General features: G+C 42.5%; 1 protein-coding gene across 1 annotated transcript; it reads left to right on the top strand.

The window, feature by feature from the left end:
• Positions 1-136: 136 nt before the first annotated feature.
• On the top strand, positions 137-24892 carry Dcaf13 (DDB1 and CUL4 associated factor 13). Its single transcript, XM_027431361.2, has 11 exons — positions 137-386; positions 4889-5088; positions 5559-5666; positions 9403-9492; positions 10606-10761; positions 14124-14201; positions 15978-16060; positions 19009-19173; positions 22734-22869; positions 24280-24443; positions 24707-24892. The coding sequence occupies exons 1-11, from the start codon at positions 317-319 to the stop codon at positions 24792-24794; spliced, it is 1338 nt and encodes a 445-aa protein (XP_027287162.1). The 5' UTR covers positions 137-316; the 3' UTR covers positions 24795-24892.
• Positions 24893-26576: the final 1684 nt, after the last annotated feature.

Here is a 26576-nt window from a genome sequence, read left to right as displayed (position 1 = left end):
CGAGCCGAGCCCTCCGGGCCACGCCCACAACTGCCGCGCACGCGTCCGCCCGGCCGCCCGGCCGCCCGCCCTTTGACGTCACGCGAGCGACAGCCGAAGCAACGGCCTCCAACTCCGGACTGATCGACTACGGAGCGCGGCGGAGCCCAGCGGGCGGCTGCGCGGCGGAACCACGTGACAGGAAGAAGCCCGCGCGCGGAAGGCGGAAGCCGGGTGTGTGTGTGTGTGTGTGTGTGTGTGTGTGAGCGAGGCGGCCGGCTTAAGGCGAAACCCCGGGGCCTGAGGCTCGTGGAGTCGGAGGGCCGGAGCCGCCGAGATGAAGGTGAAGATGCTGAGCCGGAACCCCGACGACTACGTCCGCGAGACCAAGCTGGACATCCAGAGAGGTGAGGCGGGCGCAGGCCGGAGGGGGCGGGTTCCCAGCGTCTGCGGAAGGAAAAGACGGGAGAGTCTGAGAGACCGTGGCTCGCACGGATGGGGGTGATGTGTCTCCCCGGGCTCGCACGGATGGGGGGGTGAAGTGTCTCCCCGGGCTGTCAGGGATGGGGGTGACGTGTCTCCGGCCCTCTGTGGGGAGCTCTTGGTCCCCTGATGACAGGAGGCCACCACTGTCGAGTGAGCAGACGTCCTGGCTGAAGAGAGTGACAGATGCAGCCAAGGGTGTGTGTGTGAGAGAGAGAGACAGAGAGACAGAGAGACAGTGTGTGTGAGAGAGACAGAGAAACAGAGAGACAGAGTGTGCGTGTGTGAGAGAGACAGAGAGACAGAGTGTGTGTGTGTGAGAGACAGAGACAGACAGAGTGTGTGTGTGAGAGAGAGAGACAGAGACAGTGTGTGTGTGAGAGACAGAGACAGAGACAGAGTGTGTGTGTGTGAGAGACAGAGACAGAGACTGTGTGTGTGTGAGAGAGAGACAGAGACAGTGTGTGTGAGAGAGACAGACAGAGACAGAGACAGAGTGTGTGTGTGTGAGAGAGAGACAGAGAGACAGAGACAGTGTGTGTGAGAGAGACAGACAGAGACAGAGACAGAGTGTGTGTGTGAGAGAGAGACAGAGAGACAGAGACTGTGTGTGTGAGAGAGAGACAGAGAGAAACAGTGTGTGTGTGAGAGAGAGACAGAGACAGACAGAGTGTGTGTGTGTGTGAGAGACAGAGAGACAGAGTGTGTGTGTGAGAGACAGAGACAGACAGAGACAGAGTGTGTGTGAGAGACAGAGACAGTGTGTGTGTGTGAGAGACAGAGACAGACAGAGACAGAGTGTGTGTGAGAGACAGAGACAGTGTGTGTGTGAGAGAGACAGACAGAGACAGAGTGTGTGTGTGTGAGAGAGAGACAGAGACAGAGAGACAGAGACAGTGTGTGTGTGTGAGAGAGAGACAGAGAGAGAGACAGACAGAATGTGTGTGTGAGAGAGACAGAGACAGAGTGTGTGTGAGAGAGAGACAGAGACAGAGTGTGTGTGTGAGAGACAGAGACAGAGTGTGTGTGTGAGAGAGACAGAGACAGAGTGTGTGTGTGTGTGAGAGAGACAGAGACAGAGTGTGTGTGTGAGAGAGAGACAGAGACAGAGTGTGTGTGTGAGAGAGAGACAGAGACAGTGTGTGTGTGATAGAGACAGAGAGACAGAGACAGTGTGTGTGTGTGAGAGAGAGAGAGACAGAGACAGAGTGTGTGTGTGTGTGTGAGAACGAATGAATGAATGAATGAATGGGTGACAGCCTGGGCACAGAACCTTATTCTAGTAGATACAGCCATTTTTGTTATTATTAACATCTTTTTTTTTTTTACAATAACTCACCATTTTTATTTTATAATGGAAATGTTAACAGCAAAATGGGAAAATAGAATTTTTTGGAGCACTCTAAAATATAAAACAAGAAATACATTTGTTATTTTTTATTTTTTGGAGCTGTAATTATTATCTCAAAATGCCCTTAGTAAAAGTCAATAAGGTTAATGTTATTGTTTGTTTTTACTTAGTGCTGTTTCCTTGTAAATTTTATGCAATATTTAAATACCAGGACAAGTACTGGCGAACTTTATTTTTAAAATGTCAATAATTCTGAGGTGGCTCGTGTAGGATACCTTACATGTGGTTTTCCTGGGTGTTTTAAACTGTGGTGTCCTCAGAGCTCATGGTGTGTGTCACATGTCACATTAGTGTTAATTGTCTGCCCTTGACTGGGTGAGTGGAGTTGGAGTTGGAGACAATGGTTGTGATTTAGAAGGCTTAATGTTTTAAAGGGTTGGGTAGATTTAGATGAAAGTTAAGTCTTGATGAAAGGGATTTACAGAAGGAAAGCATGAGGTAGTTTTAAATGACAGTGAGACCAAGTTTTAGAAGACCAGCAAGGGGTCTGAACTTAATTCTGTACCTCTAAAAGTAGGTGTTTACAGTATCCATTGCAGTAAGGGGGAACGATTAGAATATCAGTGTGAACCACCAAGCTTGGTGGTTCAAGCCTTTAATTCCAGCACTGAGACTGAGTTGAGTCCAGTCTGGTCTACAGAATGAGTTCCAGGACAGCCAGGGCTAGTGAGACCCTGTTTATAAACAAACAAGATCCTCTAATTTTTATTTCTATAATATTTAATGAACTTGCAACCTCATTTCAGCCAAATGCTAAGTGTTCTGAGAAGAGTAGATTTGACAAGGGAGGGTTTGCTTCTACCTTTTGAATACTGTAGTATATTACAGTCTATATTATTGTGTGGTATAATAATTTGTCCCATGAAGGGAAAGACTGTAAAAAATGTTTGTTCTTGAAGAATTAGCTTTACTTTATTATGGGAGAGTTCTTGGAAGAACCTGTTAATTAAGTGTTTCGGAAATTGTTAAACTTTTCCCTAGTGACTTTTTTTCCACTTTTGAAAGAAAAGTAAAGCATATAATGTGTTCCAAGTCCCCTTTCCTCCTGTTTATTTGATTTTGAAATAGGGTCTTACTGGCTAGCCTATAATTTTCCATATAGACCATATTGGCCTCGAACTCCTAGAGATCACCTGCCTCAGCCTCTAGAGTACTCAGATTAAAGGTGTGCAGGATCACGTTCAGCTTTTTCAAGTCTATTTTAATGATAAATGAGGAATTTGCTTTTAAAAATGTTGTGCTGTTCAGAGATTCTCTTGAAAATATATGTTTGGAAATGTTTTCACTATTTAAAAACTCTTATACTGAATGTGTATAATGATGGATTTTGTCTGCTTGGAAACAGCAGGACCTACCTTCTTTTAACTATTAAATATCAGTTTAACTATTAAACATCCTTCAGAAATAACTTTCAAAAATTTGGTGGATATGGCCAAAAAGTAAATATACCTAAATGAATATTGCCAGCTCTAGACATCTCTTTGGATCTGCTTATTTTTGTGGAGTACAGTCCTCACTTTGTCCAGCACCATATTAACTATACAGGGAGAGGTTCACAGGGACTGTCGTGTATCACCACAGAAAATGTGCCAGCAAGCTCTCGGTCATAGTATGGTAGCATCCCATTAACATGGTCCTGTCCAGAGGTCAGCACCGTGTGAGTATGTTTGCACGTCATTAACACGGCACTGTGGAAATCAGTGAATTTTCCTACATTAAAACTAGATGTTGAAATACACGATTGGAAGCCTTGAACTTTCCTCTCAGGAGGCTTAATTGGAAACAGAATTTTAATGAAAAGAAAGCATCTTTAATACATGCTTGTACCAAATATAACTGCTCAAAAACCGTGTTACAGTGAGACACACAGTCTAAAGGTTTGACGACTACTGCAGGGATCCTCAAAATCTCAGTTACGGGAATGACGTGTGCTTGATTAATCTGGTGACAGTGCTGCTGCCAGATCAAGTAGGGGCGACATTACAGGAGTCTGGGTGTAGCATAATAAGGGCCAACACTAAAGTTAGTAGGTATTTGGGAAAGGGAAGAGTGACTGTTTCAGAGAGGATTTGGGTTTGGGGATTGGAGACTGTGGAAGATGGAATTCAGGAATGACCAAGGTCTGAGCTTTATTCCATGTTGGATATGATATACTGTTGTTAATCAGAAAGCAAATATAGCAGGGGGAAGTCAAGGGGAAAGTGTATTTACTGTTACGTGTTAGATTGGGTTAGACATGGACTTAGAATGAGACAGTATGTTTGGCAGACTAGTTGAGAAACATGGCTGATAGGCAGGTTACTCAGTGTCTCTGTGCCTCAGTTTTGCCAGCTATAGAGTAGAAGATAGTAGTAGACTGTAGCCCGTATTGTACTGTGGAGAGCATGTGAGTTAGATGAGATGTTTGGAATACTGCCTGGAACTCAGTGAACTCTGATTTCAGTGCTTTACAAGTAAGTAAACAAATATAGAAAGTCCTCAATAAATAGTAGCTGGGTTGCATAGTTAAAAATCAGTGTTGTGTTCTCTGTCAGTGTCATGGAGCGTCTGGCACAAGCAGTATAGATTTTAGTTGAACAGAAGTTCAGCATAGTACTTGGCTTTGTTCCAGATACTGTGCCAGGCATAGGGGTACAAATGAACAATGTGTTGGAACCCCTATCTATTTGAATATGGTAGACCTTATAGAAGGAAAGCTGTGTGTGTGTGTGTGTGTGTGTGTGTGTGTGTGTGTGTGTGTGTGTGTGTGTGTGGTCTGTTGTATAAGGCTATATTTGTGTGTGTGTGTGTGTGTGTAGTCTGTTGTATAAGGCTATATTTATGCCATGATTTTCCCATAATTTTGAAAAGGTTTGTAGTTGACAGGTGCACTTTTGTATCTTTCATAGTGCTAGGCAGAAAGCAGTATCCCTAATTAAAGGCTTATTGAGTAACTGATTACATGATTAGCTGGGGCTTTTCACAGGAAATAGTCAATGTGAGTTATTTTATTAAGAGAGATTATTCTTATTCCAGTTCCAAGAAACTATGATCCTACCTTACATCCTTTTGAAGTCCCACGAGAATATGTAAGAGCTTTAAATGCTACCAAATTGGAACGAGTGTTTGCAAAACCATTCCTTGCATCCCTGGATGGTCACCGTGATGGAGTCAATTGCCTGGCAAAGCACCCAAAGAGCCTGACGACTGTTCTTTCTGGAGCATGTGATGGAGAGGCAAGTCCACTGTAACCCTGCTGTTCTAAACTAACACAGTCCATTACAAGCTCCTGTCCTTTTGACTACCTTCAGTTTAATTCTTAAGCCTAAACTCTGAAATAATATTTAGTAGTTTTTTTTATCTAATCTTAAAATGGTATCAGTTCGGCGGTGCAAGGTTCAATTTGACAGTACATAATGTTTATAATAAAGGTATTTAATTTTTTCACAGAAGTTATTATTGATAGCTGAACACTTCGTTTCCCATTCTAGTAAGGGAAAAAGACTCTAAAACACTTTGGAATCAACAGAGTATCTGACAGTTTCCAATTTTATGCTGTTGATACAGTTATCTGTATGCAGCATGTTATTTTAATCCAAAGGATTTTTGTTTTAGTGTCTGGTAGAGTGATTCATAGCCTTTTCAATGTGGGGTTTCTAAAATATTTTACATTTAGGATTCACTGAAATTTTCTGTTTTATCATAGGTTAAGATTTGGAACCTGACTAAACGAAAATGTGTTCGCACGATACAAGCGCATGAAGGTTTTGTACGAGGGATATGCACTCGCTTTTGTGGGACCTCGTTTTTTACTGTGAGTGTACCTTGACTCAGCAACTCTTCCCAGCAGGCACAGGTGCAGGCACAGGACCTCTGGAGCTCATTAGTACAAAAGTCCCACTTTCCTTTATGTCACCCAGCCTTCCCCATACTGCCTTTGCCTTTTCATAAACAAGAGCTTAGCTCCATTGAGCTGTCTGCCATCTGAACATGGAGAAGTGAGGTCAAAGGGAATGAAGGTGCAATTGATTGTGTGACTTACTATGGAAAACTTGCAGTGCTAGGATGAATCATTTGTATTTTGTCAGTAAGGAATCACTAAGCAGTATGTATGGAGAAGATTAAATGCATAGACTATTTGCTGAGTATACAAAGTAGGACATTCAGTGTGCTCTTATTGTGCTACTGTCATCATTATCCCCTTTCAGAACTCTTGCCATGCTAACCCTATAGTCAGTGAAAGCTCCCACGCTCTCCCCTCAGTCCTAGGAACAACTGCTCTACTTTCTGCTCCTCTGAATTGACTGTTGTAGATGCTCCACATAAGAAGAATCATGTGATCTTTGTGTGTGCAGTTGCCATACCTTTACTCACTTAGCATGATGACGTCAAGGTTATCTGTGATGTAGCGTATCTATAATTTCTTTTCTGAGGTTGCATAAGATCAACAGTGATGTATATATCACTTTGGTTTGTTTTGTTTTGTTTTTGTTTTTTAACCCATTCATTTACCAATGAAGTTTTAGTTTGTGTCCACCTTTTTGCTATGAGTAATGCTGTTACAAATATTGGAGTGTCAATACTAGTTTGAGTTCATTGATGGTTTCATAACAGGTGAACCACAGATTCCATGCTGTGCTGTGAGATGATGGCTTTGAAAGTAGTGAGTGCTCAGCTTGTAGGCTGTTCTCACTGTTTGCATAAAGCATGGGGGGGCCACCTGGTGACTAAAACCTGGTCAAATTTTGGAGGCTTGGCGAGCCCATCCGGTGATTGAGAGGTGCATGGGAAGACAGCCGTTCCTGCTGTGGAAAAGGACAAGTCAGTAGTCACCAGCAGGCTTAGAGGAGGGGAAGGGTCTAGTGTGAGGAACTAGACCCACTGCAGGTGTCCTTTATAGATGACACTCTGGGACTTAGAAGGAAAGTCAGAACTAACGTTGGCGTCATCATTACAGAACTAATGGTTGAGATTATAGTGTGACATCAGTATGCGGAAAATGCAAGCATCCGAAGGTGTCAGGGAATGGGCACTACAGGATGCCTCTGCTGAAGGAGGAAAACATGGTAACATCCAGCAGACATCGTGTGACTCAGTGAAAATACCATGTATAGTAGAAGGAATTGGGTGGCAAGCTGGCACTGCTGGCAGCTAAGACTTTCCTCTGAATATCTGAACTGATAAGTAATAATATAGCCAGAGCATTTGCAGTATGGTTTTCCCTTTTTGATGGAGCCAGGAACTAAATAGAGCATTGTGTGTGCTAGACAAGGCTCTGTCACCAAACTTCATTCTCACCCCTGCTGTGTGATTGTTTGGTGTGGTTTGCTTTCTTTTTTTAAGCATTCAAAATGAATAAAGTCTTCTCTGAAGTATTATTCACTTAAGTGTCCATCAACAAATAGGTAAAGAAGATTTGGTGAATAGATGTAGTGAACCCTACTCAGCCAGAAGGAAGCGGGGAGACCCTGTCTCCTGCAGCAGTATAGATGGATGCTGTGCTGGACAATAGAAGCCAGCCACAGAAAGAACACCGCAGAATAGCTTCTGGTTGGTTGGTTGGTTGGTTGGTTGGTTTTGAGACAGGATTTCTCTTTGTAACAGCTCTGGCTGTCCTAGAACTCACTTTGTAGACCACACTGGCTTCCAACTCAACAGACACCTGCCTGCCTCTACCACCGTCCAGCCAGAATCTCACTTTTATATAGATGATGAAAGATTGGTGGTTCCAGTGGCTTCAGAGAGGAAGAGACTGAGATGTTGTTCTGAGAGTATAAACTTTTGGATAGGCAGAAAGAGGAAATGCACATAATTCATTAATAGAAAGATATGATTTGAGTTAAAAACCAGGAGTATGGTACATTTTGAACATCTTTAATAAAAATCAGAACACTGGGAAATCCCAGCTCTTTTGAGCCTTCAACGTGATGGCAGAAATAGAAGACTCATGCTCTAAAACTGCTTCCAATACAAAGTATTGAAACTGTTGTGTGACATTGTCTTCAGGGGATGATGGCTCTGGGGTTGAGTCTCCTTCCCAAGTGTGCAGGTGCTTCTAAGTGTTGTGTAGTGCCACAAGCATGGTTTTCACATTGCTTTCACGAGCCACATTAGAGTACACATTCTAGATTGAGTTTTTACTTCATCTGTCTCAAACATGTCTGCCAGGCATCCAAGTCTGACTTGGGCAGAGGTGACACCAGTGACCAGCATCATGTTTTCAGTATCTCTGTAACTTTAGCACAGTGAAAAGAGATGATCTTGTGGGATGTTGAGACCGTCTCCAGAGGTCTGCAGTTCAGTTTGAAAGCTTCCAAGCTAATAGTTTCTGGAGTTGTGTGTCATGCAGAGAAGGGGTTTGTCTGCCTTAAGATTATAAAAATGCTTCCTAGCAAGCATTTTCATCCTTTTCTCTTTTTTTCTTGTCATTTGAAACAATCTGGAGTTTATTGTTTTGGCTCACACTTCTCTCTCTCTCTCTCTCTCTGTGTGTGTGTGTGTGTGTGTCTGTATGTCTCTCTCTCTCTCTCTCTCTCTGTGTGTGTGTATGTGTGTGTGTTTTCATAGGAATTGGCATGTGTGTAGAGGTCTCAGTGTCAGTCTCACACACTAAGGCTTTTCCTCAGTAGCTCTGACTAAAGGACTGTCCTACTAGCAATCTTAGTCTCTGGATTCCCTGATTAGAATTCCAAGGCTGAAATTCCTAGCGAGCTGCCATGCCCACAGAACATTTTCATGGGTTCTAGGGACTGGTCTTGTTGTTTGCGGGCTAAATGCTTTACCTCTGAGCTAGCTCCCCAGCCCCAGCCCCTGCCTTTTTTTTTTTTTTTTTTTTTTTTTTTCCAAAACAGGGTCTTACAATGTAGCCTTGGCTGTCCTGAAACTGGGTGGCCTCAAACTTGTATGGACCACCTGCCTCTGCCTCTTGAGAGTTGGGACTAAAAAGTATGTGTCACAATACTGGCAAAAGAGATTTAAAAGCAAAACTATGTATGTGTATGTGTGCTTTGAGTTTATGTAGCGGACAACAGGCATGCAGGTGAGGGCAGAAGAAGTCATGGGATCCTCTGGAGTTAGAGGCAGTCATGAGCTGTCTGATAGAGATCCTGGAAATCCACCCCCACCATGCTTGCTTTTTGAGATAGGATAGTGAGCCATCTGCCAAGTCACTGTGTAGCCTATATTGGCCTCGAACTCACCATTCTCTTGCCTTATCTCCTGAATACTGGAATTGTAGGTGTGTGCCACAGTGCCAGGCTCAAAACTTTATAAATGATTACCCGTATATTCCAGTACCCATTTATTATAATACATTTTTCTTCCTGATTTGAAATGCTATTCTTATATGCCCTAACTTTGATCTAGTCTTAGCTCTTTGTTTTACTCATACTGTTTTGTTTGTGATTTTCTATGCTTTGTGTATTTGTTACAAATCTTTGTTACAATAAAGTAGTAGAAAACAAGTGCATCAGTACATATCAGAATGAAAGGCTGGCCCGAGGTACTGTTTGGAATGGGATACTTACGCTTTGATATCTGTTTGTGTCTAGGTTGGTGATGACAAAACTGTCAAGCAGTGGAAAATGGATGGACCAGGCTATGGAGAAGAGGAGGAGCCACTACACACAATCCTAGGAAAGGTAATTACAAAAGGGAGTGATGTACCAGCTGAGGGGGCCTCGTTTCAGTAGTTGTCCTACTAAAGCAATGTTTAAAAGCAACATTTTATGTCATTAAAATCCTTTGAAGCTAAAGAATACGAGCATCTCTCTGTCACTCACGGTAGTAGAGTTTGATTTCTCTTTGGCTAGTACCAGTCACACTAGACCTCACAGGTCGTGTGGAGGATGCTGTGAAACAGTTCTCATAGAAGACCATGGAAGAACTGTGTAAGGTGAATGGTAGGAGAGTAAAGGCATGGTTTCTGTTTGGTTCATATCATCATAGATCTTATGTAAAGCTCAGAATTTCCTAAGGAACCCATCAAGACTTGAAGACATACGTGGAGTAGTATGTGCTTCTTGTATAATCATAGACTTGTCACAGATTATTCTCCAAGTCACATGGGGTTCAGTTGCAGCCTAAGTGGCTGACAAATGTTTTGTGATGCTGGCGTTCTTCCATGAAGCAGACAGAATTCTGAAGCTAGGTTCAGCTGGGTGTGCTGCTTTGTCTGACTATTACACGTTAGTATATGTTTAGGTGCTGCTTCAGGGTTCAGCAAGTTCAGAGTACTCTTAAAGGGAGATGGGGTAGGATATGGGTACAAGATGAAAAACATTTCCAGGTGGTAACAGTAATTCAAAAAAACAGTTGACTTCATTTTATGAAATGTTTTTAGCATTTTTTGATTGGGGGGGGTTCTCTGTGTTGCCCTGGCTGCCCTGGAACTCCCTCTGTAGACCAGGCTGGCCACAAACTCAGAGATCCACATGCCTGCGCCTCTCAAGTGCTGGGATTAAAGGTGTGCACCACCACCATCATCGTCTGGCACTTTTTTGCCCCTTTTGAAGGGCTTCAAAGAAGTTTCTTTAGATTTACCCAAAGGGGAGATACCATGATTGGTAAGGTGGCTTTCCCAGGGTGAAATCTACCTGTTACATTCTGGATATGCCAACCGTGTGACTTCCCCAGATGTAGGAAGCACAGTTTGTGATAAAGGGTGGTGGGAGAAGAGGAAAGAAACCACTTAAGGTCTGCTGATTACAGTGCCAGCGAGGTGAGCATGTATAACGCCCTCTCTGCTTCCAAAGACAGTGTATACTGGCATTGATCATCACTGGAAAGACCCCGCCTTTGCCACGTGTGGACAGCAAGTAGACATTTGGGATGAACAAAGAACCAACCCTATATGCTCAATGAACTGGGGCTTTGACAGTATAAGCAGTGTGAAATTTAACCCTATTGAGGTATGTTGTTTCTAAACTATGTTCTGCTCATTGTTTCACATGAAATTTTAGCTCTGTTTGGGAGACATTTTCTACATTTTAATGGTTGTGTAGCATTTCATAAGTTCTCCATGTTATATCTGGGTTCTGTGAAATCTCAACTGGTCGTGAGAATAGACTGCAAATAAATACTTGCCTCTTTCTGGTTGTGTTTTTGAGACAGGCTTTGGTTAGCACAGCCTGGTCTTGAGCTTGTGATCTTTTTGCCTAAGCCTCTGGTTAGTTTTCCACACTTGAGCTCCATCAGATTGTACCTCGAGGAAGATGCTCCTTCTCCTTGACCCTCTTGGAGATCACGGGAGTGAGCACTGAACATGCTGTTCGTATGCCTCGCAGTGATATGCATGAGCACTCTTAGACTGCATGGGAATTGCAGCCAGAGGTGTTTTCTGCTCTGAGATCTTCCGTTCTAAGTGCAGATATGGAGGTCAGCTGTCGTCTGCCATCATCTGTGTGTGAACTTGGGAAGAGAGGCTAGCCTGGAAGCTAATGTGGCTGTTGGACTCCAGACCTTCCCTCATCTTTTTCTGGATATACGTAACAATAACCGACCCCCATTGTCCAGAAGACTCAGCCAGGATGCTTTCTCTTTCAGTGTTAATAGGAAGCTAGTATGTTAATTTCTGTAAGAGAAGATCCTGAAATGCAAATGTCATCCTCTCTGAGACCCATCGTGGAAGGAGAAGGAGGAAAGGTTAAGCAGACCGTCCTCGTGTGACGCTGACACACTGGGACATGGTGGGCTGCAGTGCAGTGTGAACTTGTGACAGTCCCTGTGTGTGACACTGATGCACTGGGACATGGTGGGCTGTAGTGCAGTGTGAACTGGGGGGGGCACAAGCAGACAAGGCCACCCTGCCACCAGCCTGCGCCTGCACACACTCCTCTGCGTGAGTCTACATACAGTTCTAAAGCAGGGGTTGCCAGGGTGTCTGTCTGTCCCTCTGCCTGTTAGAGTCTTCCTGGAACACAAGCAGACCCTCTTACTGTACCATCTGCAGCTGTTTCCATACCACAGGGAAAAGTTCAAATAATGCTCTGGGAACCACATACCCATAAAGCCTAATATACTTTCCTTCTGGCTTTTTATGGAAAAGGTTGGCTGATCCCTAGTCTTGATTTCTGTCTCAGCCGTGTGTCCCTGGGTGCATCCTCGCTTTGGTGGCCATCATCAACACAACAGTAAACGTAGACAGACAGTGATTGCTACTTTTTGAGGGGACAGACAAATATTTTGCTTTCCTGTTTTGATGAACTGTCAGAAGAGCTAATAGCCAATTGTAAAATCATAATTACTGGTTATGACCTATCGACCATAGTTTTCAAACTTGCCTATTTAATAGCTCTATTTGTCCACTGGCTTTTTTTTTTTTTAATCTTATGAATTGACTTAGTGATAAAAGCAAATGATGCACATGCCTTCCCCAGTATTCAAGCTAATGGAAAGGGCAGGGCAGATTGCCGTGAACAAATAGAGTAGTTATTTCCTTTATTCATTAATAATTAATTTTCTGTTAAATTATTGAAGCCTAAAATTCTGGTAAAGCCAAAAGTTAATACTGAGAATTGCCACATTTTGCAGTGTGAAAGTTTTTATTCAGTCTAGGTGGAACTTTTTGCTATGTTCAGATTAAAGTCTTTGTTTTAGAAATTGGTAATAGAAGTACAATGAAAAGCCACTAAAGGTTAGGAGGTTAAGGGGCAACTAACAGAGGTTTCAGAAACAGCTGTTGAGACATGCTTTTGAAAAGAGTGGGACCCAAATCATGTTTTTAACATTAGTTTATGATATTTCATTAAACTGTGTGGACACAATAGGAGTTAGCTGGCCATATGACTGTGTAGTAAATCCCTTTCCTCCTGCTCTGTTTTCAGTAGGAAGTAACTTTAGGCAGGAGCTAAGAGTTGAAGTGTCTGGATCCATGAATAAGGAAGAATATCTTTTTGGTTGTTTGGTTGGTTGGTTTGGGTGTTGTTTTTTCGAGACAGGGTTTCTCTGTGTAGCTTTGGAGGCTGTCCTGGAACTATCTCTTGTAGACCAGGCTGGTCTTGAACTTACAGAGATCCGCCTGTCTCTGGCTCCTGAGTGCTGGGATTAAAGGTGTGCACCACCACCACCAGGCAAGGAAGAATATTGTTACAGAGAGTGGGGTGAGGAGCTGAGAGATGGCTCAGTGGCTAATGAGCCTGCTGTAGAAGCATGAGGACTGCACCTGGATCCCCGGCACACATGTAAAAGCCGAGCATGGTGGCGTGTCTGTAGCCTATGTTAGGGCACAAAGATAGGGATCGCAGGGATTCCAAGGTCAGCTCTTCTAGCAAAATGGCTAGCTTCAGGGCCAGCGAAAGACTGTCTCAGAAAATAAGGAGGGCCTGAAGAGATAACTCAGTGCTTAATAGGGCTTGGTGTTCTTGTCAAAGACCTGGATTTGGTGCCCGGCACCCACATGGTGTCTCACAGCCACTGTAATTCCAGCTCCAAGGAATCCAACACTCTTTTCTTCATCCAGGGGCACCAGCCATGCATGTGGTACATAGACATACATGCAGGCCAAGCAGTCAGTCACATAAAACAAATGAATCTTCAGAGATTTGTATGGGGCCGGGGAGATGAGGGAGATGGCTCAGTAGGTTAGCACGCTTGCTCATACACCACCGGCTGAAGCCTGAGTTCAGTTCCTGGAACCCATCGAGCAGAAGAAGAGAACTCACTCCTGTAAACTTGTTTCCTGATCATCACGCACATGCACTAAATAAATTATGTGGAGAGTGATAGAGAACCGTAATGGACTTCTGGCTCCCACGTATGCAAGTCCACACACACACAAACACCACACACGCATAAAAAGTACATTATCTGTCACATTACAGTGATGGTGGTATCATTTTTAAAAAATAAGCCTTAAATGACAAAAATCGTAAAATTATTTACACTTTTGACTCGATAATACCACTCCTGAAATTTCACATTAAGGAAAAATTCAAAAGAAGAATTTAAAGGTCTGGAAATATTTGCTGAAGTGTTATGTATAATAGTCAGAAGCAGTAACTTAAGTCTTCCATTGGAGAGCAGGTAAGTAAAATACGTTCTGCTATAAAAAGGACACGCTGCTGTTGCCAGTACCTGAAACACATGCATGGGGTTTTAACCATGACAATACTTGACTTAGGTGACATTTTGGGTGATTGATCATATCCTGATAAAATGGGATTCGGCTTGAGGATTTAACATAAATTTTAAAGATAAATAATTTGTGCTTTGAATAGACACGGTTTGCTTCCGAGCCTGGCCTCTAACTGATGATTGTTACAATTGTTTTTAGACATATCTCTTGGGAAGCTGTGCTTCTGATAGGAACATAGTACTGTATGACATGCGACAAGCAACTCCCCTGAAGAAGGTGCGTTTCCGTCTCATCTTTGTTTATGAGGTTGTTACAGCATTCTGTATAGCAAGTCGCTGAAGAAATGAAACCAGTGCTTCACAGTTTGTTTTCCCTCCTTCATAGAGCTGTTCCTTAACCCCCAGGATGAAGGCGATAACATTCATCTTTCCACTGATTTAGACTCTGTTTCTTTGTTTCTTCCATAATGCCAGTAATTTTAGGCATCTAAATCAGTACTTGCTAAAATGAAACTCTTAAAACAAAAGGTATTTCATTACATTGAAAGCACTGTCTTGTCAATGAGGTTTCTCAATAGTCTTTTCATTCACCATGGTCATTTCAGGGCCTTGATATCAAAGCTGACTTTCAGGAGAGAAATACTGTTTGTACACAGAATGATATCTAGCATTTGTAGTATTGTCAGGACAAAAGAAGGGCTAGGTGTCATTCATGCACTGTGAGTCCGTTGACACAGTTCACATATAAAATTCTTTTTGTCCACTAGATGTGGTGGTCCAGGTTTGCCATCCTAGCACTTGTTAGGCAAAGGTAGGAGAATCAGGAGTTCAAGGTCATCCCCGAAACACACTGAGTTCCAGGCTTTATGAGACTGTCAAAAGAATAAGAAAAAAACAAAACATTTTCCTAATGAGTTGATAGATTCAGAGATATTAAAGGTAGGAAGAATGAGATTAATATATTCATTATTCAGTTATTTGTCTGACAAATGAACTCTGCTATCTGTATTTCTTTTGTAAAATAGTGATATTAACTAGTACCTGGCAGTGTATTTATAGAAGTGAGATATGATACTGTTTAGCATTTAGCAGAGTGCTGACATTTTACTAAATATTAGTCATTGGCAAGCACACACATCTCCATGCACAGTCCATTTGTAGTGGGATTATATTAGCTGTAAATTGAAGAAAATAATTACAGCCTGTCATTCAGTGCACTCAAAACCGGAGCATTGCATTTATGCTTATTTTAAACAGTAAAGCAGTGCTTAATTGGGGTTTGTCTCATAGATAGTAATGGACACTGCTACTTTATCTTGTTTGCTATCTTAAAAATTGCTATTTATTTATTTATTTATTTTCTTTCAAGACAGGGTCTCACTAGGTAGTCCTGGCTGTCCTGGAACTTACTATGTAGAGAAGGCTGGCCTTGAACTCACAGAGATCTGCCTGCCTATGTCTGTTAGGCTACCTTGTTTTATCTTTTTTATTAATGGTAGTTCTCCCCCAGGAGCAGTTAGTTAGGGGGAAAGTACCTGAGAGCTAAGCTTTGTACAGTAAATCCATGGATTTCTTTACTTTCTTCCTCCCCAAATACCAATACCATTTTGTTGAGAAACAATAGAAGTTTCCAGTCATCACAGGTCCTTTCAAATCTTGCTTCCCCTTTGAAACATTTCTTCTGAGCGTTAGCCCTAAGCTCCCTGTTAGTTTTGTGCCTCACTGGTTATGCTGCCATTTGTTGCTTTTTCTTGCATCTGAGTGTAGTTTTGTTGTTGTTTGACTGTATGCCTCCACTTCCTAACTAAACTATGAAGTCATTTGAAGATTTGAAGTTCAGGGGCTAGGTGTTAAACTTTTTTGTTGTTGTTGTTGTATTTTAACCACTCTGTTCTGAGGAAACAGTCATTGATTTCTTTCCCCACTGGCCTGCATTGTGTGCTGTGCACATAAAAGGATTTGTTTGAATCAGAAAGACGAAAGTAGACAACGTACTCGTTTGTGCGTGTTAACTCTGCGGTAATGGGGTAATGCAGCGTCTTTCCTTTCTCAGGTCGTCTTGGATATGAGAACAAACACAATCTGTTGGAACCCTATGGAAGCTTTCCATTTTACCGCAGCCAATGAGGACTATAAGTAAGTGTCTCTTTCTGCAGGAAAAACTTACTCCTATCACAAATGGCTTCCTTGCCATGCCTGGCCTTGTTAATACAGTGTGTTTCACCTGGCAAATCCACTTGCATGAGGAAGTCTGAAAACTGTCATTTGTTTTGCTGAAAATAATTTCCCAAAATGGAAAAGTAGGTTTTTAGAAAAATTTTTAGAAAAACTATTTTCTCCGATTTTAGAATAACTTAGTCAAAGAAGAGTAAACTAACATCTCTGGGTAAATTCTGTTTGTACAACAGTTCACGAAAATGGCCATGCCGTTTGATTATGTACTGGTATGGCTGCCTTTATGTTGTAATGCCTGTGGTGGATAGTTTCAGTAAAGACCCGATGGTTCACCTGACCACACAGAAGAATTGGATGACCTCTGATGTAGGCTTTAAATAATGACTGGACCAGCAGGTGTGGTCTCTGTCTGTGTTCTTACTACTCCAGAAGTTGAGGCAGGAGAATTGAGTTTGAGGCTACCCAGAGTTACATGGTATGTTCAAAGCCAGCTTGTGTTACATAGGAAGACATTGTTTCAGTCTTCATGAGCAAGTAATGCGTGGCCCATACATGTTTTGTTGGAAGCAGTGTCTGTTTTATAGGTGTTTGTGACTTCCCAAGTAGCTGATGCTCACAGAGTCAAACTGAGTGAGAGTTTAAATTTGTGTATTTTCTGTGCTGTAAAACTGACCTAGTAGACTTACTTTGAACTATGAGATTTTATGATTCCTTATGTAATGCTTTACTCTTGTTGAAACATTGTACATTGGCTGTCTCATTTCATCTTTTTAGTATTGTTCTCAGGTAAGATGTGTAACCAGAGAGGTTAATTTAGTGAAAATTATGTATTAGTCTTTCTATATCTGTAATGCATTTGATTATTGTTTTTAAGTACTTCTTCCCCCCTACCCCTTTTCTTTTTTTTAGTTTTTTGAGATAGGGTTTCTCTTTGTATCCCTGGAACTCACTCTGTAGACTAGGCTGGCCTTTGAACTCCGAGCTCCGCCTGCCTCTGCCTTCCTAGTTCTGGGATCAAAGGTGTGAGCCACCACTGCCTGGCTTTAAGTACATTCTTAATACATATTTTTGAGAGGGTACAAGCCTGTTGGTGGATTCGAACTTTAGATTTTCTGTATTTAAAAATCTGTCCACTAGGGGCTGCTCAGCAGTTTAGAGTACTGGTTATTCTTGCAGAGGACCCATGTTCCGTTGCCAGCAGTATTCACGTTGGGTAGCTCACAACCACCTTTAAGTCTGGTTCCAGTTATCTGATGCCCTCTTCTGGCTTCTAAGGCACCTGCACATATGTAGTGCTTGTGTAGAAAGGGAAGCATGCACACACACACACACACACACACACACACACACACACACACACACACACACACACACAGTATAGCTTTCCCTGTGTCCAGCGTATAAATAGGAGAGTGTAAGTGGTGTCAGCTCATACGAGGGACTACAGTGCCTTACACTCCTATACTGAGAAGACGTGCAGTTGGCCATTAGCAGTGCCAACCACATTGAAGCCTTTACTTGCTGTCATAAATGCTTTGAAATGAAATGGTGCTGTTGCAATGAAAGACCATAGAAGACAAGAGTAATTCTGCAGTGTAGTGACCTCTACTAATATTTCTAAAGTACATTGTCAACTAGCTGTTTTGTCAAGATAATCTTTTTCCAGAGCCTTTTTAGAATTTCTCATCTCTTGCCTTGGGAAGAATTATATGCAGTTCCTAAAATAAGGTGTATCTCTTATAAGAAATGACTGCTAGTTTTCCATAATTGTCCTTATTTTTAAAATATTCTTGGTGGATTTGATGGTATATGCCTGTAATCCTAGCACTGGGGAAGTAAGGCAAGAAGAATGAAGAGTTTAGGGTTATCTGCTACCGAGAAAATTTGGTTACATGGCTCAAGGGCTACACGAGAGCCTGTCTCAGACAGAAAGGGTCTGCTGTGGTATCTCTGTTCTCTTCCTTGTTTTTCTTTAAATATTACAGTAATTTTTAATTAAACTCAAATTCAGATCTAAGGCATCCGATTGTTAAGCTGAAAGTGGGCAGGCCGCTTAACTTACTTAGGGCTGTGGTTTCACTGTCTGTGAGAAGAAGGGCGTAAAGTAGGTGACTGTCTGAGAATTGCCATAACTCAGAGCATTAGGTATTCCTGTCCAGAGGGATTGGGGTGCTTGGAATTTGAACAAATTTGCATTTTTTTCTCCACAGAATGTTGGAAGAAGTTGATAAAAAAAAAAGCAGTTTGCTAAAAGAAAAAAAATGTTGAGAATCACTAAGCTCAGGGTGGCCTAGAACTTGCTACCTAGCTCAGGCTGGCCTCCCTTCAGTTTGTGAGCCTCCTGCTTCAGTCCTTGATTGCGGAGGTTACAGGCGTGAAGGCATAAGTACCGTACCCAGAGTGGTTTGCCTTTTGATAAGAATATCATGAATTTTTCAAATGTTTGCCTCCGTGCACTGTCTTGTATCATTATCCTAGTGCAGACAACTAACAAACTGCCGTAGACTGAGTGGTTTAAACAAGGAGAGTTATTTATCCTAGTTTGGGAATTGCCGGCATAATCAGGGCCGCTGGGGCCCTTGTCCAGCATGCAGGTGTGGAGGTCCGAGGACAGCTAGCGGGAGCTGGTTCTCTCCTCCCATGTGGGTTCTGGGGACTGCACTCAGGTCCCCTAGTCTTGGTGGTATACACCTTTACTCGCTGAGCCATCTCAGTGGTTTGGGGTTTTTTGGGTTTGTGTGATGTTCAAAGTAGTAGGGATTGTTGTGTTTCTCTATGTGTCTTAAGTTCTTTAACTGTATTCAGAATCAGACTGCCTACTAAGAGGGTCATTATTTAGCTAATGTTCTTGTTTTTACTAATGTCTTCTTTCTAGAAATGGGAGTGACATATTTAACCATGTTTTACAGCTTGTATACTTTCGATATGCGTGCACTGGACATTCCTGTCATGGTCCACATGGATCACGTATCTGCGGTACTTGATGTGGACTACTCTCCGACTGGCAAAGAATTTGTGTCTGCTAGTTTCGATAAATCTATTAGAATCTTTCCTGTGGACAAAAGCCGAAGCAGGTATGTGACTGCCAGCAAGCCGCTTACTTTGTTGTTGTTTCCAGACAGGGTTTCTCTGTGTAGCTTTGGAGCCTGTCCTGGAACTCACTCTGTAGACCAGGCTGGCCTCGAACTCACAGAGATACACCTGCCTCTGCCTCCCAGGTGCTGGGATCAAGGGTGTGTGCCACCAACGCCCGGCTAAGCCGCTTTTGCATGATATTTCTTTAGGCTGGATAAACATGTTTTTTTCTTAGAAGGTGGTTGTTGGCTGTGTGTGTATGATAGAGTATGCCCAGGTAGTGTGACATGGAGTATAGTCTTCTACTGTGTCGTGAAAGGACAGATCTGGTGGTTTGTTTTATTGAGTAGGTGATTATTTCCATATAATTAATAAACTTACTAAAAAAATTAGTTTGATGGTTAAGAACTCAGGTAAAATTTTTTCTGAAAGTAGTTTTAAAAGCAATAAATGATACTCCTTGATACTGTTTTTTATGCATTCAAGTCCAGCTTACTTCACCAGGTAAAGATGAAGGAAAAAGTGGTTTAGATTGTTGGTCAGTGTCTGAAGTGCTCCACACAGGTAGTTATGAAAACCAAGAGTTAAAAATTTTGAGGCATTTTATTAATGGCCAGAACAAGAGCAGGCTTGTGCTTCTGAAACATATCTTGGTGACCCAGCTCAGGGGTACAGCGCTTTAAAAGACAGCTCAGGGGGGTGTCAGTGGGGCGGGGTTATGTTACCTAGTAACATCTGCTCTCTAGCAAAGCTCAGCAATATTTCTCAGATACTACATGACAATTATTTCTGATTTACTTTAGTTTTATGTTTAAGTTTGCACGAACACCACATGTTTTGTGTAATATGTCTAGACCGTGGTTAGGGTCATGGACAGTCCCCAAAGCGTTGCCAAGGCAGACGTGGCTGTTGAGGGGGGTGGAAGGCTGAGATGCGGCATCATAAATGCAGTGGGGACAAGATGGTCTTAATTTGGTCACTTCCCCTGTATTCTCTGTGAACTGGGAGGAGGAGATGTGAGTGGTGAGCCATCCCGTGTGTGTCTCTCAGTCTGTGAGCACACTTAGCGTGACCCCTGTCTTTAAGATTTCAGTTGCTTCTGCAGCTTAACTTTCTTACTTATGATATGTAGTTCAGTGTAGCATTTATGCATCCATGTACTTTTATGTTGAGGTAATACATAGGAAGCTGGCATTTTCAGAGACTTCAGGGAAATTTTGTACTTTATTTTTTGCTTTACTGGCTGGCTTTGTGCTGCCGAGGATTGAACCTAGGTCCTCAGGCAAGCGCTGTACCAGTGAATTCTTCCGTAGACGATCCCCTGCCCGAGACCCTGACTCATGTGCTGTGATTTACAGAGCACTCACACGTGCACTCTTGCTGTTGTTAGTCCTGCTGAGACATGTTCCTGTAAGCACACATAAACCACAAGAAATTGAAACAAATGATCCCATAGAAATTATGACAGTGATGCTTGGTGGTGGTACCCAGGAGGTAGAAGTAGGAAGTTGTAAGTTCTGGTTTGCTTTCTGTTCCTGTGGTGAAACACCATGACCAGAAGCTACTTGGGGAGGAAAGAGTTTGATTTACACATCCTAGTTAGTCAGTCATGAAGGAGAGTCGGGGCAGGAACCTGGAGGCAAGACCTAAAGCAGAGGCCATGGAGGAGTGCTGCTTACTGCTTACTGGCTTACTTCCCAATGGCTTCATCCGCCAGCTTTTTTTTTTAACTGCCAGAACCACCTGTCCAGGGATGGCACCTCCCACAATGGGGTGTGTCCTCACACATCAGTCATTAGTCAAGAAAATGCCCCACAGATCTGCCTATAGCTCAGTCTGACAGACGCAGGTCTTAGTTGAGGTTCCCTGGTCCCAGCTGACTCTAGTCTGTGTTCAGTTGACAGAAATACTAACCATACAGGCTAACCTGGGCTATCCTCCAAGACCACAGTAAAACAAAACTATTGAAAGATTCCGATAGTGTCACTGAGGCTAATAATAATAAATGCACATTAAAATACAAAAAGAAAATAATGAATATATATGTGTGTGTGTGTGTGTGTGTGTGTGTGTGTGTGTGTGTGTGTGTGTGTGTGTACATATCCTTTCTTGGTTGAGTGGCCTAGGCTTACTTGAGAAAATTATAGTTACGTGGAAAGATGGTGACAGGAAGTAGGAGTCATTATAGGCGGTGGGAAAGAGAAGGGGAGTCTTAGTATGGAAAGGAAGGCTTAACTGAAATTCCAGACATAAACTCAGGCCACCTTGTGAAAAGTTGTATGTGTGTGTGTCAGATGGCTTTTAACAAAGTAGAGATCAACATGCAAAAAAACAGGACATTGAAGAGAAAGTCTCATCTAAGCTTCATTTTAATAACCATTGTTCCCTCTTCAAACATAAATTTCTTACAGTTTTAATGTTTAGTACATATCTTAAAAGTGGTGAACAAGGCTAGTATGTGAGTACACTTTAGATATACAGTGTATAAATATGAGTTATATCTGATTTGGTTATCTGTGGTTTTTATTTTGCTGTGAATAATTTGGCCAGCCTGTTTTCTTTTCTATCAGGCTGTCTGCATTTTGACTCATTTTTCCATATTTGGAATTAAGAGGTCTCATCTTAATTTCTTTGACCTTTTACTTGCTTTGAAATGCCCTTCTTAACACTCCCCAATATAGTATCTCCTGTGAATTCACTTAGCATGTTTCACAGCCTTTCCAAATAGGTATGACTTGACGTCGCCATTTACTAGATGATACTTACCTCAACTTATCAGACACTTTTGCAGCCCTCCCTGTGTTTTTCACACATGTAAATAAACTCTCACTTTAATTAGCCATTTAAAACAGTGTGCCCAAGCAAAAATCAGAACTGGGTTCAGCGTGCTAGGGGGTGCTTTTTGTAGGCCCTTTGGTTCATTTTATTTTACCAAGGAGAGAGTGGCTTTTGACCTGAATTAAATTGGGGATAAGTAAGTGTTTATTAAGAATAAGCCTTATCTGATTGGGAGTTGAATGGGGTGAGTGAGTGTTTATTAAGAATAAGCCTTATCTAGATTGGCATGGGAGCACACTCACTCCCTCACTCCCACCCAGCTCTCGGGAGGCAGAGGCAGGCTGATCTCTGACTTTGAGGCTAGCCTGGTCTCCAGAGCTACATAGGGCAACCCTATCTCTAAAACGGGGTGGGTGGGAGGCTGTCATTTCTTAAGCTTCCAAAGTTGTCCCTGAATTAAAATTAATGTTTTTTATTTTATTTTATGCTTTCTGCAATTCTTCGAAGCTTTCTATGTCTGGTTTTGCTTAGTGTGTTTATATTTATTTCTATTAATACATTCTGTCAGGTCATCCATTTTTGTTTGTTTGTTTGTTTGTTTTAATTCCCAAGTACTTAGAATAGAACTTATGGGTTAAGTTCAATGAAAATGCAATGAAACACAATTGAATGTTCCTTGTATACTTCCTCAGGACCTGCTTTTCTGACCATTGGTAGGCAGTGGTTGGAGAAAATCTTTTCTAAGAGCCCCGAAGATGTTAACTTAACTCCTTTTCTACAGGGAAGTCTACCATACAAAACGGATGCAGCATGTTATTTGTGTGAAATGGACCTCTGACAGCAAGTACATTATGTGTGGGTCTGATGAAATGAACATCCGTCTGTGGAAAGCCAATGCATCGGAGAAACTGGGTGTGGTAAGGCCAGTTTACCCAAGCTAACCCAAGCAAGGTTCACTGACATGTTTTCCTGCAAGGCTGGGACTTGGCTTCCTAGAACACACTTCTTTCTTAAAAAACAAAAAACTAGACATAGCAACAGACCAGTACACCAGACAGTTTCCTAAAGGAGACAGGAGGATCCCTGGGGCCACCATCTAGACTGGCTGGCCAGCTCCAGGTTCAGAGACAGACTTAGTCTCACAAAATAAGATAGAGAGCAGTGGGGGAGGCCCCATGTAGACTGGAGTCTTTCCAGGCACCTGCTGTCTGTGTGCACACACACAAATGCACTTTCAGAAGGTTTCGTTGTGGTTTGTGGCTTTCTGGTTTTGTTTTGAGGGGGATTTTTGTTTTGTTTTGCTTTGTTTTTTGGTGGTTTGGGGTGGGGGTTCAAGACAATCTTTCTCTTGTAACCCTGACTGTCCTGGAACTCCATCAGTAGCCCAGGCTGGCCTTGAACTCACAGAGATCCACCTGCCCCTGCCTCCTGAGTGCTGGGATTAAAGGCGTGCGCCACCACCTGGTGTCAGCAGGTTTTTATCAATTCAGATTGATCTTCTTGTGTTCTCCTGGTTGTTTTCCTTGTTGGGAGAGCAAGATGCTGTGGGGACTAGAAGTTGAGGTTTGGGAGACCCCTCTTGTGTTATAGCGGTAGTGATTGGGCACATCGTCTAATATCTAAGACCTGACAACCTGAATTCAAAGTTGGTTCCATGAAAATGCAGCTGCATCTGGGCTGTCGGGATAATGGTGACTTGTGGCTTTTGTTATTGTTGATATTTCTAAATGTCCACTTTCCTGAATGAAACGTGGTTGATGTGAGAAGCAAGTACTGAAAAGGGAATGTTAGGTTTGAAGTGTTTTCGGCTTAGCCCAGTAGTAGAATCCAGGCACAGTAAGCAATGAAAGGTAATTCTATTTTAAGTTCAGTTATCATTAGGAGTTGCACTATGTCTTCACTCATTATTAAATGGTCTAATATGTTTGTTTTATTCTTAGCATTCTTAAACAAAACCTACTTGGGGATCACTGTTTTTCTTTCACATAGTTAGATTTTTACCAGAACCTGATTGACTGATTGCTATGGATGCCTATTCTGTACTCTGTGCCCAGCAGGCTCCCCTCTGTGGGGTCCACAGTTCTGCCCATGCAGTACACTTGTGTTTACTCTCTGGCGTCTATTTGCGTGGTCGGTATGCTGCCTTCAGAACAGTTGGTGTCTGCAGAGTGCTACTAACAACTTTGCAGAGGCGTGCAAGCTCACTGGTGATTTTGTCTGTAGTTGTCAAAGTTGAATTTTGGGGAGAATGAGCAGAGGGTGCTTCCTAGGTTTTTATACTCAGGAAAATGAAAGAATTCGAGATGCCAAATGCTCCTTGTTTTTAGCTTACATCACGGGAAAAAGCAGCAAACGATTATAACCAGAAGTTAAAGGAAAAGTTTCAGTATCACCCGCATGTCAAACGGATTGCTCGACATCGGCATCTCCCGAAATCTATCTACAGCCAGATTCAGGAGCAGCGCGTCATGAAGGAAGCTCGCCGCCGAAAGTACGTGTTAGAGCATCTGACTGTTCCCTCAGTCCTTTTAACTGTCTTCCTCTTCTCTCTGGAGACCAGGCTGGCCTTGAACTCACAGAGATCCGCCTGCCTCTGCCTCCCGAGTGCTGGGGTTAAAGGCGTGTGCCATCACCGCCTGCTTTCAGTAGTTTTTCTAGTGAAAGAAAATGCTTTACGATTTAAATTTTTTTCCCTTTGGCTGAGATGATTTCTTACGTACTTGCTCATATTTTATGTATTTTGTTTACTTCTAGGGAAATGAATCGTCGTAAACATAGCAAGCCTGGATCTGTGCCAATTGTGTCAGAGAGGAAGAAGCACGTAGTGGCAGTTGTGAAATAATGTTTTGTCTTCCTATCAAGCTTGATATATAATTATTTGCTGCTTGTGATTGGAACTCTGTAAATAAACGACCCGACTCTGGTTTCATAGTAAACATTGCACTTGTGTGTGTTCTTGTCTTTTCACGCTGCTTCTGTCTCTGCTCTTCTTACTCGAGTTTTGGCTGATCTAAAAGCTGGTTGCACAGCAGCAAAATCAGCTGTCAATTGATTCATTTGTGATGTAGCAAATGAAACCACCGTGGTGTTTGCCTGGTGTCTTGTCAGAGCATTTGGTGCTCCTCCTTGAAGAGAAGTGCCACCTGCCAAGTCACTGACACGCCTCCTGCTCTGCCACAACCTGGTTTCCATGGTGATAGTTCTGTGTCCCACACTTTACAGAGCCTGACTAGTCAGACATGAGCAATTTCCTGTAATTGGAGCCTGGACTAATCTAGACTTAGCATGATTCTGACCATTCTGAAATGTCACTTTGGGGTTCAGTCTTTTGTAAGAAGATGCATGGATGGGTTTCCTCAAGTGAGGTCGTCAGGCTAAAACCTGAAGGAAGCGGGGATGGTGGTAATGAGAACCTGCTTAGACAGAAGAAGATAAGGAAATAAGGCTTAGAGTAGCCCTAGGAAGAAAAGTGCATCTGTCAGATGCCTTGTCATTAAGCCTTGCCATACTGCCACTGTGACTTTCTCTTTGGTGGGAAAAGAAAGCAGGTTGCTCTTCAGCTTGTTTGTAATTCCCCTTGTCATGTTGTGTGACGGGCAAGAAAGACTGAGGTAATCAGATGTCTAGAGAGCAGTCCTGGTCAGTTTGGGTTGTGGAGTAGTGAATTCAAAGTTGATTACAGCCCAGTGAACACTTAATTCATTCACAGGAGACCTTAAAGCCACATGGAAAGTACCGGTGGCAGGGACTTGGGAGCATCACGAATTGGTATTTGCCAGTATTTGGATATTGTGAGTGGATGGATTATTTTATTGAATATGTGATCTTGGATTTCATCAACCTTTGTTGAGCCCTAACGGGCAGGTGCTCATGTGTGCACATGCTCTTGTATCGCCAGCCGTGTGTGTGTGTGTGTGTGTGTGTGTGTGTGTGTGTGTGTGTGTGTGTGTGTGTGTGTGTGTGTGTGTGTGTGCCTTTTAAGTAAAGGGTGATACCATCTTTGTACTTGATTTTCTCCATGAGCACTTAAGCCAATGCCAGGAAATGAACTCATTATTTTTCTCCAAACCCTCAATGTCATCTCTTGCACTCTCTGTTTGAATAGCACACCTACCACCTACAGAGATTCTCAAGAAAATCTATTAGACCACAGGCTTTATTAAAAATTGTAACAACAGTAGCTGCTGACCTGCTGTTTATTAAACAACATACTTAATTGAAACTAATTTCCCTTGAATTCTCGTAAGATTCCCCCAAAGGGAGGCCTTATTACAGTTCATAGTCTGTACTCAATCTACATAACCTGAAGGGGTCAGTCTCAAAGGAAATGAGTAATTGCAGAGCATTAGGATGTCTTCGTAGGATGACACAGTAGCACACTAGAAAAGCCTGCCTGCTGGGGAAGGAACAGCCCCCCAGAGAAGGGCAGTGTTTCTCAAATACCGGCAGAGACTAGCCTGTTGCAGGGATGAGCAGGAGTGGAGGAGGGATGTTTTCAAAGTAAACTCAAGACCTCTCCGTGCGTTCCTGTTCATTAAAAAAGAAAGAGATATATTCCAGCAATGCCATATCATTAGAAACTTTCTGTTCTAGGTCAATGGATAAAGGTCAGGTTAATAGTCTT

The sequence above is a fragment of the Cricetulus griseus genome, chromosome 10 (genome assembly GCF_003668045.3).
Source record: "Cricetulus griseus strain 17A/GY chromosome 10, alternate assembly CriGri-PICRH-1.0, whole genome shotgun sequence".
Classification (NCBI taxonomy): domain Eukaryota; kingdom Metazoa; phylum Chordata; class Mammalia; order Rodentia; family Cricetidae; genus Cricetulus; species Cricetulus griseus.
The sequence above is the reverse complement of the archived record's forward strand: the minus strand, read 5'-3'. Positions and strand labels throughout refer to the sequence as shown.

Excerpts from the sequence above, each read along its gene's own strand:
- Dcaf13 (XM_027431361.2), top strand. The coding sequence starts at position 317 with ATGAAGGTGAAGATGCTGAGCCGGAACCCCGACGACTACGTCCGCGAG. Across the intron at positions 9,493-10,605 it reads TACACACAATCCTAGGAAAG|ACAGTGTATACTGGCATTGA; the intron begins GTAATTACAAAA and ends CTGCTTCCAAAG. Across the intron at positions 14,202-15,977 it reads AAGCAACTCCCCTGAAGAAG|GTCGTCTTGGATATGAGAAC; the intron begins GTGCGTTTCCGT and ends TTCCTTTCTCAG.